This window comes from Nerophis lumbriciformis, linkage group LG13 (assembly GCF_033978685.3).
Source record: "Nerophis lumbriciformis linkage group LG13, RoL_Nlum_v2.1, whole genome shotgun sequence".
NCBI lineage: Eukaryota > Metazoa > Chordata > Actinopteri > Syngnathiformes > Syngnathidae > Nerophis > Nerophis lumbriciformis.
The window spans coordinates 29,913,734-29,927,646 of NC_084560.2; the positions used below are offsets into that span (position 1 = coordinate 29,913,734).

At 39.6% G+C, this 13,913-nt stretch overlaps 1 protein-coding gene across 1 annotated transcript in view; it reads left to right on the plus strand.

The window, feature by feature from the left end:
- The window catches only part of gabpa (GA binding protein transcription factor subunit alpha), a 22,365-nt gene extending 8,484 nt beyond the window's left edge, over positions 1-13,881 (plus strand). The window contains exons 4-10 of the mRNA XM_061971110.2: positions 3,438-3,522; positions 3,613-3,837; positions 5,195-5,389; positions 5,556-5,612; positions 5,720-5,842; positions 10,301-10,493; positions 13,324-13,881. Of these exons, the coding sequence (XP_061827094.1) occupies positions 3,438-3,522; positions 3,613-3,837; positions 5,195-5,389; positions 5,556-5,612; positions 5,720-5,842; positions 10,301-10,493; positions 13,324-13,540 (1,095 nt within the window). The 3' untranslated portion in view covers positions 13,541-13,881. The remainder of the gene's footprint in view (positions 1-3,437; positions 3,523-3,612; positions 3,838-5,194; positions 5,390-5,555; positions 5,613-5,719; positions 5,843-10,300; positions 10,494-13,323) is intronic.
- The last annotated feature ends 32 nt before the right edge of the window (positions 13,882-13,913 follow it).

Genomic DNA, 13,913 nt, shown 5'->3' on the forward strand with positions numbered 1-13,913 from the left:
AAGATGCAGGAAGCAATTGCATACCGGTACATTTTCCGCAACCAAGACAGGAAAGAGAAAATATAGGAAGTGAAGGTTTCCGCGGTAAGGCTGTAGAGCCAATAACAATAGTTTATTTTGTGAGGTAAGCAAGCATGAATACACATGGGAAACATGGTGTATCGCACTCTCAGTAACAGTGAAGTAACACACTTTGCCTGACAAAACATTGCTCCAAAATTGCACCTTTTCTGCATGTGTCACCAATAAACCAAACTAAACTAATAAGTATTGCAGTAAAAAGCAGCATTAGTTCAGTATTCAAGTTAATATGGAGATAATGAAATCAGGAAGCCATGATTTGTCACAGGCATATAAATATAGCGCGGTGACTACAAACAATATGTTGGACGCAGCCACCACAGTTGACGTACTAAAAACAAGTCATAATTTATCTGTCATTGTTGGTCCAAAGCTAATGAGGATTTTGGCAAAATGAGGGTAATACGTTGTATGTACCCAGCGAAGTACATCAATTACAGGCGCAAAATTATAATTTGACGGAAAAAAGCATGTTTTATTGTAAGTGTATGAGCTGGAATATGTTTAGAACTGTATTTAGACTTATAATTTTGGTTTATTTAATCATGAAAACTAACATCAGAACAGCTGCAATTGCATGCTTCCAAGCATGGTCCTTGGTTTCCAACATGGTGCGTGTTGTTTAGTTGTCCATACTCTCTCCATGCACGGCTCTGAGTGTAAAGCAGTGGTTCTCAACTAGTTTGATTGCTGCACCAATCATCACTCCTTGATGACTCGTGGGGACCCAAATTAGTCACCACGACACGCTGAGTGTCATATTTCATAATAATTTTTTCAGTTTCTTGATCATTTTGATGATTCTAATGAATGGATGGATGGACTTTACAGCTATTAAAAATTCAGTGCTGCTGGGTCACGCTCCTAATCAAAAATTTAATGAACTTATTAAGCCTTGGATCTCTTCATCTTAATTAATCTCCTTAAAGTTAAATAACTTCTGCATTCTATCTCGTTCTATTGAGGTGCATGATAGGATTATGTGATATATACAACAAAAATTATATACATTTAGCTGACGATGGAGCTTTTAATACTATTGTTATATTGTGATAATGCATGTTGGTGACATATTCTACCTATGTCCTGCAAACTTGACAGCGACAAGCAAACGAAGGCATCCTCAACGCACTGTTGCATTCTCGTTAGGACCTAACGTCTCTCCACAGTGCAAAGCCACTTCTAAGTCAGTAATCCTTGCCTCCATGGCAGCAAATAAAATCTATTTCTTACACGTATCACTGCAGAATAGGGAGGGGAATCGAAAACTGGTTCTTTTGAGAACCGGCTCCCAGTGTTTCGATTTCTGGGGATCATTTGTCAGTTTTGTTAACGATTCCCTTATCTATTCCTGTGAAAGCGTGTGACGTCACCACGCACGCAGCGGAAACGGCACATAAGCTAGAGAATTATTCACATGAAGGAAGACAACAGGGCAACTTGCAATACTTTCAAAGTGGATATTTAATCAAAGAGAGAGGAAATACTAGCAGAAACATTAGCACACACAGCATGTGAAAGCTTTGAATGAATGATGCGTTTACCATCCCGCCTGAGCCGTAAGTGAATCTCCACCAGCAGCAACGGCGGCGATGTCAGCAATGTACTGCAGGTAACTAACTAACTAACACATCTGTCATGTTTGCAACTCACTGTAAAATTTGCTATTATGACTGTGAACATAAAATCAATATTTATCATGAAAATCGTGACAAAACAGCGCATGACTGGCAGGCTGCGCGCGCCTCCTTCCTGTCTCAGCGTCTGAGAATTGTTCAAAGCAAAGACACCGTAATGAGTCAGAGGAAATCTCATATCCTTCCTGAAAAAAAACGAATATCTTTAGTTTTTTGCAAAATAATGGTTAATGTTTATGGCTGATGGTTGCAGAATTGCACAATGCACAGTTTTATTGGCCTTGAGTTGCTTGTTTTTGTCACGACCTGACGTATACTTTTACTTTTGAGTGGTCAGCTCATAGAGTCTTCTAAAATAATTATTTTATGCAATATTTTGTTTATTTCTACAGCACATTATTAACTGTATTATTATTATTTTCATTTTTTTCTTTTTCTGACTTAGGAACCCTGATCCTGGCACCCGATGGAGGTGGTCGGTCTCTTAAAACCCTTACTGTTGAGTTTGTACATTCATGTTTCTCGAAACAAAACAAAGTTAATGTTAATCAACTTGTTTATCTTTTCATCCAAATGAGAATCAATAAAGAACCGAATTCTTATGCAAAATCAAAAAGGAAATCAGAACTGGAAAAATGTTATCATTTCCCATCCTTACTGGAGTATGAGGAATAGCTAAACATGCTACACTACATACTGTAGGACAATATGCTAACCGAAAGCTCTGGCTCTCGAATGTAAACAAAGATGAGTAGATTGATACAAATATCGACAGAAACGATAGAGAGTATAATATCAGTATCTAATCGATACTACAGTGGTTAGATCAATATTTTTAATACGCCAAAAATATTTTGTAATTTTTTAAAATTGTTTATAAAGTCAACAAATAAGTACCTGGACACAGGAGGGCTTTAAGGGCAAAAAACAAAATATTCAAATCAGAGCCAATAGTAGGAAATCATTTTAATATTTAATTGATGTTGTTACACCACCATCCTGTGTTTTTGTATGGTTATAATTTTATTAAAAAAAATATAATCATTCAATGATCTTGAAAATTTGAATCCATACACTAATTTGTAGTACCACCCAAAACCGATGTAAAGTATCCAAACAACAGAAACAAAATTGCTTAGTACATTTTAACAGAGGTGTAGATATAACTGTTTTTTAACATAAATTAACCAGATATTAACAGAAAATTAGCAAGTAGTTTAATAACAATTTGGGTAAAATAATACATAAACAATTCAATATGTTACTGCATACGTCAGCAGCCAAATTAAGACCCTTTGCAAGTAGTTTTTAAATGGTTCTATTATCAATTAGATACCAAATTATATATCTTCATTTACATTTATCATTATTGCAGGATGCTTCAACATGTATCCCGATATAGATGTTAAGCCATATTGCCCCTCCCTAACGCACAATTAAAAATGTTTCCTCACAAACAAACGTCTCGCAACTGTAAAACAGTTATCGTCGTTTACTTAAAAGAGCTGTTCAAAAGACTCCACTCGTTCCCAAACATCACATCTTTACCAAGCATGTTGCGACTCACTAGTTGAGAATAACTCGTGGAAAACACCAAGCTCTCATGCCAGGCATCCTACTGCTGGTACAGCTGCTGCCCATTATTGGTTTGATATTTGTGTGTATAACATGAAAAACATATTTGAGGATTACGCTTATCGGTCATGTTCTTCCTTCCAGCTGCACCCTGATCACAGCCTCTTCGATCAGGGCGTCAAAACAGACGGCACTGTGCAGCTCAGCTTGCAGATTATTACCAAACCAGGTGCTGACTTGATCACAATCTTCCAAGTCACCCAATGCCGTACACTCAAACTTGATTTTTCCCTTTTAACCCCCCCACTCTCTTGTCCAGGTGAGGAGAAGTTGAACATTTTGGAGATTGTGAAGCCAGTGGAGACAGTGGAGGTGGTGATCGACCCGGACGCCGCCGGGGAGGAAGGCTCCCTGGTGGAGGAGGGACAGCTCATCGCTGTAGAGCGGTCTGGCCTGTCCGACGAGACCTCGGAGCAGGTCACGCGCTGGGCCGCCGCACTGGAAGGCTACCGCAAAGAGCAAGTGCGACTCGGCATACCATACGGTGAGGGAAAAGGGCAGCGAAAAAAAAGCTAGCCTATAGGTTGTATTCACCTGACGTCACGTCCGACTCATTAACTATGTGAAGCTCGAAGTGGTGGGCCAGCAAGCATCTGTGTCATAGCGTTCCGGGCGGCATTTTGCCTTTCTCAAAGAAAAAGGCCATATATTTGTGTTGTTTTAAGCTGTTACAACCTTTCAAATCGCGTAAGGTTAAAACTTTCATCAGAGTTCCTTGAAAGGTAATCAATAAGGCCGAAAGAGTGCAAGATTTAACAAAAGAAGACGACAAAAGTGGCACGCACTGCAGTCCAAGGGAGCAGAGTCGAAGAACGCACAAGTTTGCAGTGATCACTTTGTTAAAGACTTGATCTGACCAATCTAAGTCTATGAGCACGAACTGATACTCGGATGAGAGGCGGAACGTTTTCTAAGACAACCCAAACAGTCCAGTTGTGATCAATTGAATGCCCTGGGATTTCAATGACCTGGATGAATGAGAACATTCATAGACACACTTCGTCAAAGGTTTATTTGACAAACTTTCAACGTTTCATTTATCCCAATTAAGTATTATCTTGATATTATTTGTATTTTGTCTTGTTTGAGAGTTCTTCAAACAAATGTTTGCTACGAGTCTTTTGCAAAGCACCAACTTGGCGGGTCTAAATAAAAGAAAGCAAATGTGAGCAAAACCTAAAAGAGTTAAGCTTTTATAAATGGCAACAATCATAAATGAAGCTTTCAGCATATACACAATGCTAACATCTATAGTTATATTTAGATAAAGACGTGGAAAACCACGCATGCTCGTAACGACAAGTGCAGCAGCAACAAGGCAACAAACATGGAAGTAGAAGCAAAGTTACAGTAAATCATGAAAGGCAACATTACCCGAACAAAAACGATGCATGATTCATCCAGTAGAGTCTTGATATCAATTTTTTTGACCCAGCCACACACACATAATTTGTAGACCTCCATGCTTTTCTAAGTTTTCATCTGTTTTGTCGTGTAGAATGACGTGATTGTTTGACATGTCTGGGAATGCGACTGACGAATTTTGCCGAGTGATCCTTAAGATCACTCGGCAAAACTTTTTTGGATAATGTATAGGGATAGATTCCTTTGCATACTTTAATTTTTTCACTCGTATCTGCTTTAAAAGGTAAGATCTAGGCCCCTTGCAGGCTCCAATAGACACACTCTGTTTGCTGCACAATAGCCGTGTTGGTTTGGTGGCCCATCACTTTTTTTTACTTTTGTTTAAAAGTCACATGACTGAATACAACCTATAGTGGGAAGAAGAGCTCCATTATTGTGACAAATCAATGCAACATGATGGTATTTGTTCCCGTTAGATCCGCTCCTGTGGACAGCTGACCAGGTGATCCACTGGGCCGTGTGGGTTATGAAGGAATTCAGTATAGACGAGATGGAAATCGGCAGCATTCACATCCCAGGTCGTGACCTCTGCTCTTTCAACCAAGATGAATTCCTTCAGAAAGTGCCAAACGGAGAGATACTGTGGAGTCACCTCGAGCTGCTACGCAAATGTAAGCAACCATGGTTTTGATTTTTTTATTATATATATATATTTTATTTTTATTTTTTTATTTTTTTTTAAATATATATATATGGTATATAGATACAGATATAGGTAAATATATATGATTATAGGTTCTGTGACCTTTTTGCTGAGTGAACGTTTGAATTTTTCAGATGTGTTGGCGAGCCAGGACCAGTCTGGAGGGGATGCCACGGTCACAATTGATCAACGTGAGTTTTGCTGGCCAATAAAAGCTTTTTTCCCCCAAAAGCATCTGACTGCTTTGTTTTGATCGGTGGACAATCTTTCTTGCCCCTCACCCTCGCTCGCTCTCCAGCTGTGCAGATAATCCCGGCTCAAGTCAGCACGCCCACTGCCATTAAGGTGATGAAGCAAAACCGTGGGCCTCGAACGCCTCGCATCTCAGGAGAGGAGCGCAGTTCACCTGGCAACCGCACAGGTAGGCCCACGTCGATACCCACCTGCTGCTCTCTGTCACGTATTAATACACAAGATGGGTTGGAACGTACAGTGGAACCCTAAAGGTCAGACACAATTTCAAACTCATAGGCTGGGCGATATGGCTGAAAACTGTATCACGATATAAGTGTTTTATATGGGTCGATAGTGATCATTTTTTGGGATGTAAAAATATTAAAACTCTCAGGGTACAATATTATTACGGTATTAAGGCTATAGTACAATATTATTGCAGTACCGTATTTTCCGCACTATAAGGCGCACCGGATTATTAGCCGCACCTTCTATGAATTACATATTTCATAATTTTGTCCACCAATAAGCCGCCCCGGACTAAAAGCCGCGCCTACGCTGCGCTAAAGTGAATGTCAAAAAAACGCTGCGCTAAAGTGAATGTCAAAAAAACAGTCAGATAGTTCAGTCAAACTTTAATAATATATTGAAAACCAGCGTTCTAACAACTCTGTCCCAAAATGTACGCAAATGTGCAATCACAAACATAGTAAAATTCAAAATGGTGTAGAGCAATAAATAGCAACATAATGTTGCTCGAACGTTAATGTCACAACACACAAAATAAACATAGCGCTCACCTTCTGAAGTTATTCTTCATTCGTAAATCCTTCGAATTCTTCGTCTTCGGTGTCCGAATTGAAAAGTTGCGCAAGCGTGGGATCCAAAAATGGCCGGCTCCGCCTCGTCGAAGTCATCGGATTCAGTGTCGCTGTTGTTGTGCAGCAGTTCTGTGAATCCTGCCTTCCGGAAAGCTCGGACCACAGTTGTGACCGAAATATCTGCCCAGGCATTTACGATCCACTGGCAGATGTTGGCGTATGTCGACCGGCGCTATCTGCCCGTCTTAGTGAAGGTGTGTTCGCCTTCGGAGCTGTGTGAAAAAAGCCACCCGGCCTCTTCGCGTAAACTTCCCTTAACCACTCGCTCATCTTTTCTTCATCCATCCATCCCTTCGAGTTAGCTTTTATGATGACGCCGGCTGGAAAGGTCTCTTTTGGCAAGGTCTTCCTTTTGAATATCACCATGGGAGGAAGTTTCTGGCCATTAGCATGGCAAGCTAGAACCACAGGAGCCATTTTGTGGTCTTTACAGATGTAAACAGGAAATGAAACGTACGGTGATATCCGCGCGTTTTTTCTTCTTCTTCCGGGGGCGGGTGGTTGCTTAAAGCGCTTCCTGTTCTATGGGGGCGGGTGCTTTCCTTGGCGGTTGCTTGCGTAGAAGAAGAAGCGCTTCCTGTTCTACCGGGAAAAAAGATGGCGGCTGTTTACCGAAGTTGCGAGATCGAAACTTTATGAAAATTAATCGTAATAAAGCGCACCGGGTTATAAGGCGCACTGTTAGCTTTTGAGAAAATTTGTGGTTTTTAGGTGCGCCTTATAGTGCGGAAAATACGGTAATGTAAAAAAAAAAATGCCTTAGTTTGGACAATTAAAATGTCTACTTATGTTAAGGATGATCACACTTACTGTAAATAAACACAAACCTAATGCTCAAACGTTTGGTATCCTATTTATTACTACCAAGAGGTATTTTCAAAGTGCAAAGGACAGTGAAGGACCAGTGTTTCAATTAACAATCAAGCGTTAAAAACTTTCAGTTTAGTGTCTTTAATCTGACATTGTAAACAGGCTGTCATGAGGAAAACTTCATTGAAACGCCTAGCATACGTTTAGCCTAGCATACATCTTGGTTTACCGTCAATAATCTTTTACGGGTGATGATTTATCAAGTGATTTCTCATGTTGCTTGTATTTCCGGACTTGTAGACAATCACGGTCTGGCAAGATGTGCAAACTGTATTTTGCTTGTCTGTCACGTTTTCTTCCCTTTATTTTCCTTGACTGCAAAGCCAAAATGCGTCCATTTATATTTGCGTTTCCGTTGTGCTCCTATGTGTTTGGTGTTATCTTTTACTGAGCTGCGCTGCACAGGGGATTATGAGAAATGTGGTTTTGCTTCTCAGACTGGCTCACTCAGTAGTGCCAGAAAAAACTACACAGGCGAGTGTACTCCCAGCTATCGTTTATCGTCACACGACCCGGCATAGTGAGAATTTGAAACCGCGGTAACGCAGTATTTACAATACCGTTACATCCCTAATAATTACTGATATTTTTTATTACCTATCGAAAATTAAGACCAAAAGAAAAATATATTAAATGTAAACATTTTTATTTAAAATACGGTATAAGCTTCCTCTGATTATAATCCCTTCAGCTAGAAGGGCAGAAAGTAAAAGAAATGTCAACACAACCATGGAAAACAATCAACGCAAACACAACTCTGAAATCACAATAAACACTTACCAATAACCTCTTAAAATTAAGGTGGAAAAATAAGAAATATGTTAAAAATGCTTAACAAAGTATAAGAAAATAGAGTGCAAAATGTGAAAATGAAACAAAGAGAAACCTGAGAAGAATACTTTTCTGCAGGTTTAGTGCCAGGAAATTACGGCTCTACTCCAAAGCATGAGCACTGGTGGTGTGTATTACCAGTCTTGGTAGCGGCGAGCCCTTTGCATAATTTACAGACCACATTAGTCTGACTACAGTCTGTTATAGAAAAAAAAAAGTCATACTGTCGAGGTGACTTTTCCTGTTTAATCAATAATTTCTTTGCTCTCTGCAGCACTCATTTTTAGTTTTTGTTCTCACTCCTTGCAAATTATCAACGGCGACACAACAAGATGGCGCAACCTAAAGTGATACTGTTACATGATTGGCTATTAGCGTGTCACTCTCTCTGCTCAGTGCTCACTTCCTGTGTGACTGGGTTACCAGAGAGCGGGTGTCTTTCTACAAAGAAAAACAATTAGCGAACATGCTGTCAAACGCATTTTTGATATTGATTACGTGTCCATTCCGATATATATTGATATCATTTTATCGCCTAGCCGTAGGTAGTATTATAAAGCCCTAGGTAATATTACAAATAACAATAGTCAGTCCCAAGGACAAAATGCGGCCATTACAACATCTTTATTAAATGCATAGGCAATACAAGTCTAAAAATAAGTCAACCACTGAATAATGAAAGTAAACTAAAACTACTTACCCTTTGATGACAGGTATAAAGTATAAAAATATAATATATATAAGTGAGTTAACTGCTGAATAGTAATACCCAAACATTAACAACCAGGACATGTGACACAAATTGTGAGTGTGTGTCTGGAAGGTGAGTCTCTTCACATCCTTACACTATACTTTGAATAGTTTTAGTGTCCTAAGCAGCCAGGACAGAGACACGTGTACCACTTGTCTTGTTCCATTTCCAGTTCTATGGCCATCATGATATTTTTGTCCTCCTTGCCATCACGGGTACCCTTTCGTTGTAAAAGCAAAACAGTATATAATTTTGAAGCTTAGATCTTGCGTGATGTCCCGAAAGTTTTTCCAAGTTGTACTTCCTGGTTTATTCAATACATTTGCTTCCAGAATAATAATATTAGTAGTAGTAGTAGTAGTAGTAGTAGTAGTAGTAGTAGTTCCAGAATAATAATAGTAGTAGTAGTAATAATAATGGTAATTAGAGATGTCCGATAATATCGGACTGCCGATATTATCGGCCGATAAATACTTTAAAATGTGATATCGGAAATTATCGGTTTCAAAAAGTACAATTTATGACTTTATAAAACGCCGCTGTACGGAGTGGTACACGGACGTCGGGAGAAGTACAGAGCGCCAATAAACCTTAAAGGCACTGCCTTTGCGTGCCGGCCCAATCACATAATATCTACGGCTTTTCACACACACAAGTGAATGCAAGGCTTACTTGGTCAACAGCCATACAGGTCACATTGAGGGTGGCCGTATAAACAACTTTAACACTGTTACAAATATGCGCCACACTGTGAACCCACACCAAACAAGAATGAAAACACATTTCGGGAGAACAGAACAAATACCCAGAACCCCTTGCAGCACTAACTCTTCCGGGACGCTACAATATACACCCCCCGATACCCCCCCCCCCTACCCCGCCCACCTCAACCTCCTCATGCTCTCTCAGGGAGAGCATGTCCCAAATTCCAAGCTGCTGTTTTGAGGCATGTTAAAAAAAAAATGCACTTTGTGACTTCAATAATAAATATGGCAGTGCCATGTTGGCATTTTTTTCTTTAACATGAGTTGATTTATTTTGGAAAACCTTGTTACATTGTTTAATGCATCCAGCGGGGCATCACAACAAAATTAGGCATAATAATGTGTTAATTCCACGACTGTATATATCGGTATCGGTGGATATCGGAATCGGTAATTAAGAATTGGACAATATCGGATATCGGCAAAAAAGCCATTATAGGACATCTCTAATAATAATAGTAGTAGTAGTTGTAGTAGTTCCAGAATAATAATAGTAGTAATAGTAATAATAGTAATGGTAATGCAACAAATGTCTCTTGTGGTTCCAGGAAACAACGGTCAGATCCAATTGTGGCAGTTCCTGCTGGAGTTGCTGACGGACAAAGACGCAAGAGACTGCATTTCCTGGGTGGGCGAGGAAGGGGAGTTCAAACTCAACCAGCCCGAGCTGGTGGCACAGAAGTGGGGCCAGCGCAAGAACAAACCCACCATGAACTACGAGAAACTTAGCAGAGCCCTCAGGTGTGTTTCAATCTCCTTAGACTAACTGCACCCCTCACACTTCAGCACACTACACTACATTATTCCTACATAAAGTAAATTGGATAGACTTTAGAGTAGTCAGTGTGCAGCTTGTATAAGATCGTAGCTTTAATTTCATGCTGCGATGCGTGTACCTTATAACACGCACATGCAATTACAAATAACTCCTGTCCTGTCAGAAGTGTGTGCTGACTGTAAAGATAGGCATACTTAAAGTGTATATCAAATGTTTCACCATATTGTGTTAAACCTACTTGGCCAATCACTGGGTTGCATATGACGTCACGTCTGTTTTTCTTCTTTGCGGATTAATGCACATGATGGTCAAGCAGCTTGAGTGTAGCATTGAAACAAGCGAGAGTGAGTGTAGAGTTTGAGCAGAAAATGACGTTCCAATAGAGAGATAGCAAAGAGCTTTCATGAAGTCCCGAAAGAAGTGGTTCATAAAGGTAATAAAGTCAGGGGAAAACAAAAGCGCGTCAAAGGAATTGGCTTTTTAAAAATATCACTTTCATCATCTTATGGGCAGCTGAGATAAGCTCCAGCACCCCCCGCGACCTCAAACATGGGACATGGGGTTGAAAATGGATGGATCATCTTGTGGAATCCAATCAGACCGTGCTTGTGTCTGCAGTGATCACTTTGTAAAATGTTTGCTTGAACATTTGATTTTTGAGAGGCCTTTCTGTGTTGCAATCAAGTTTATTCTCTAATATATTAGTAGTGTTTGAGAGCAGAACTAAACCTAAATAAAAGACAAGAGCTCTCATTAGTCTGTTCTTTTGTGGATGCTATGTCTAAAAATAACTACAAAGACCTAATAAACTAACGTCATGTTAAGTCCTAGTAATACATATTGTAATTGTTGGTTCAATCCGCTGTACTTTCGTTGTAGATTTTCATAATAGAAACTAAAAACTTAGTTGTTGTGCAGAAAAGTCAAGTGCTTTATTTGACACGGATGAGCACATTATAGTGTCCTTAATACAATAATAAAGTAGATCAATAAATCTCTTGTAGGCTTAACAGCATATACTGAATCTTGATATCGCTAGAAAACATTGCTGAACAGGGACATCTATAGCTAAATGAGACAAAATATGAACTTCACACCACAAGAACAACTGCAGATGACAAATATTTGTAGCAGGAAGTCAACTGCAAACAAACTTAACCTTTTTCCTCATTCGCGTCACAACCACAGCAGCACAGCACAAATACGTTACCAATGCACGAATAAGTCCAACATTGTCTTTCAATAATTAATACTTGATTTGTGGACCCCTCAGATGTGAAGACATAATGTGCCTCAAATCTTTTCCTATTTAAATCCTTGTAAGCGTTGAAGGAACTGAGGTCAAGGCGAGCAGTAACATCTTCATGATGATGGATGGTTTAAATCTTTAAAAAAATATTTTTCTCAAGTGTGTATGAATCCACACCATCCAATTTTTAATATTTTTTTTCATGATCACTCATATATTTGCCTCTAAATGTTTTAAAAGTAAGCTGAAATCTGCACTGATACAGGTAAATAAATAGTAGCCTAATGGGACTCTAGACCACCACTTGAAACACAGAAATGCCTCTCGGTCACGTGGTTGCAACACAGCAATAAAGCTGATTCTGATACTGTATCAGAAAAGGGGAGCCGCTAAAGTACCCAGCATGTCTCGCGCTCACTTTTATCAGTTATAGTTACGCATTGTCGTCGTTACCCAAATAGAATGGCGCTTCATTGTCGTGTATCAATTTACATGTTAACTTGCTTCTTTTTGATTCAAAGACTCTAAATCAGTCAAAACCATATTTTACCATTTTGCTGGGCGATGTATTGTCCCACAAATGATTGCCGATAAACAATATTATCGTCCGTCAGTGTATATGTTTCTTTTACTTTTCATTCATAGCTGCATGTAGAAGAGGCTGCTTGCATCAGGCTCTGCTCTTTTAATGTCTTTAATGTCCTTTGTTTTCTTTGATGTTTGATGTTTCCCTCTTACACACATGTAAGAGGGATGTGTGCTATGGCTATGAGTTGTTTTTTCCCTTGGCCTCAGTCTGGACACCCTCTCCAGGGGCACAGGTTTAGAACCTTTTTTTTTTTCTCAACCCCCCCATTGTTTACCTGTATCTCACCTTTTTTGTAAGGGGTGCCAGAAGTTGGCAGACCCGTCAGCGATCCTATTCTGTCTCCCTGTAATGTTTGATCCTGTTCTGTCTCCCTGTAATGTTTGCCTGCTCTTGAATGGGATTGTGCTGAAAATGTTAATTTCCCCTTGGGGATTAATAAAGTATTTCTGATTCTGATTAAAGTAATCATAATATATAATAATAATATGGGCTGCTTGCATTGCAGCAGGCCCATAATAAATAATAATGTAAAGTATTCGCAAGCAACTTTTATTACCAGTAATCACTACTTTAGTATTTTTTTACCATTGTAATTGGAAGGTAAACAAACATTAAAAAAAAATTACTCTTACTCTCTTTTGGCAAAAAAATGCCCTTGATTATCTTAAAATGCCGTTTTTTTCCACAGTTGGAAAAAACGTTTTTTTTGTTACTGCTATCACTTTCCAAAATGTGTCGTGTGGGCTTATATGACTAAAGTGTTCACTCCCTTCATCTCATTTTCCTATTGAAGAAACGTGTTCCTTTGCTGAGAGCGACGCAGAGTGAACCCTCTTCTATTCCGTATTAAAGCGAGAGGAGAAGAAATCAAACGCACACAGACATGGCAATATATCGAAGCATGCAAAGTTCTGGTAGTCTTCATTTATCGTTGGATTTCACATATTTCTCGCAGGTATTACTACGACGGCGACATGATCAGCAAGGTGCAAGGCAAGCGCTTCGTCTACAAATTTGTGTGCGACCTGAGGACTCTGATCGGCTACAGCGCCGCCGAGCTCAACGGCCTGGTGACAGAATGCGAGCAGAAGAAAATGTCGCGGATGCAGATGCACCACCAGCCCATCACCACGGTGACGCTGGCCACCACCACGCTGGACAAGGACAGTTGAAGGCCATGTACAAACTCTCCTCTGAACTCTTTACCTTCTGACACGCCAAGTTTGTTACAGCTTTTTAAACCTGAAGAGGGTAAAATGTCCGCATGTGATTCACGGAGAAAAGAATGCTTGAATGTGACTGAACTCATGTTAACCCGTCTTCCTCGTCCGTAGCGTACAACAGCCCACTGTACATAAACCCACGCTTCATGTTTTTGATAGCCGCGACGGCATGTGTATTTTCATATTTTTTCCTTTTATAGAAATACCCTTTTTGTATTTTTATTTTAGTCCATGTTCCCTACATTTTTGGACCCTTTTTTTTTTTTAGAAATAAAGAAAAATGTCCACAAGGAGGGAATAAAGTGGCAAGCATTTTTTTCTG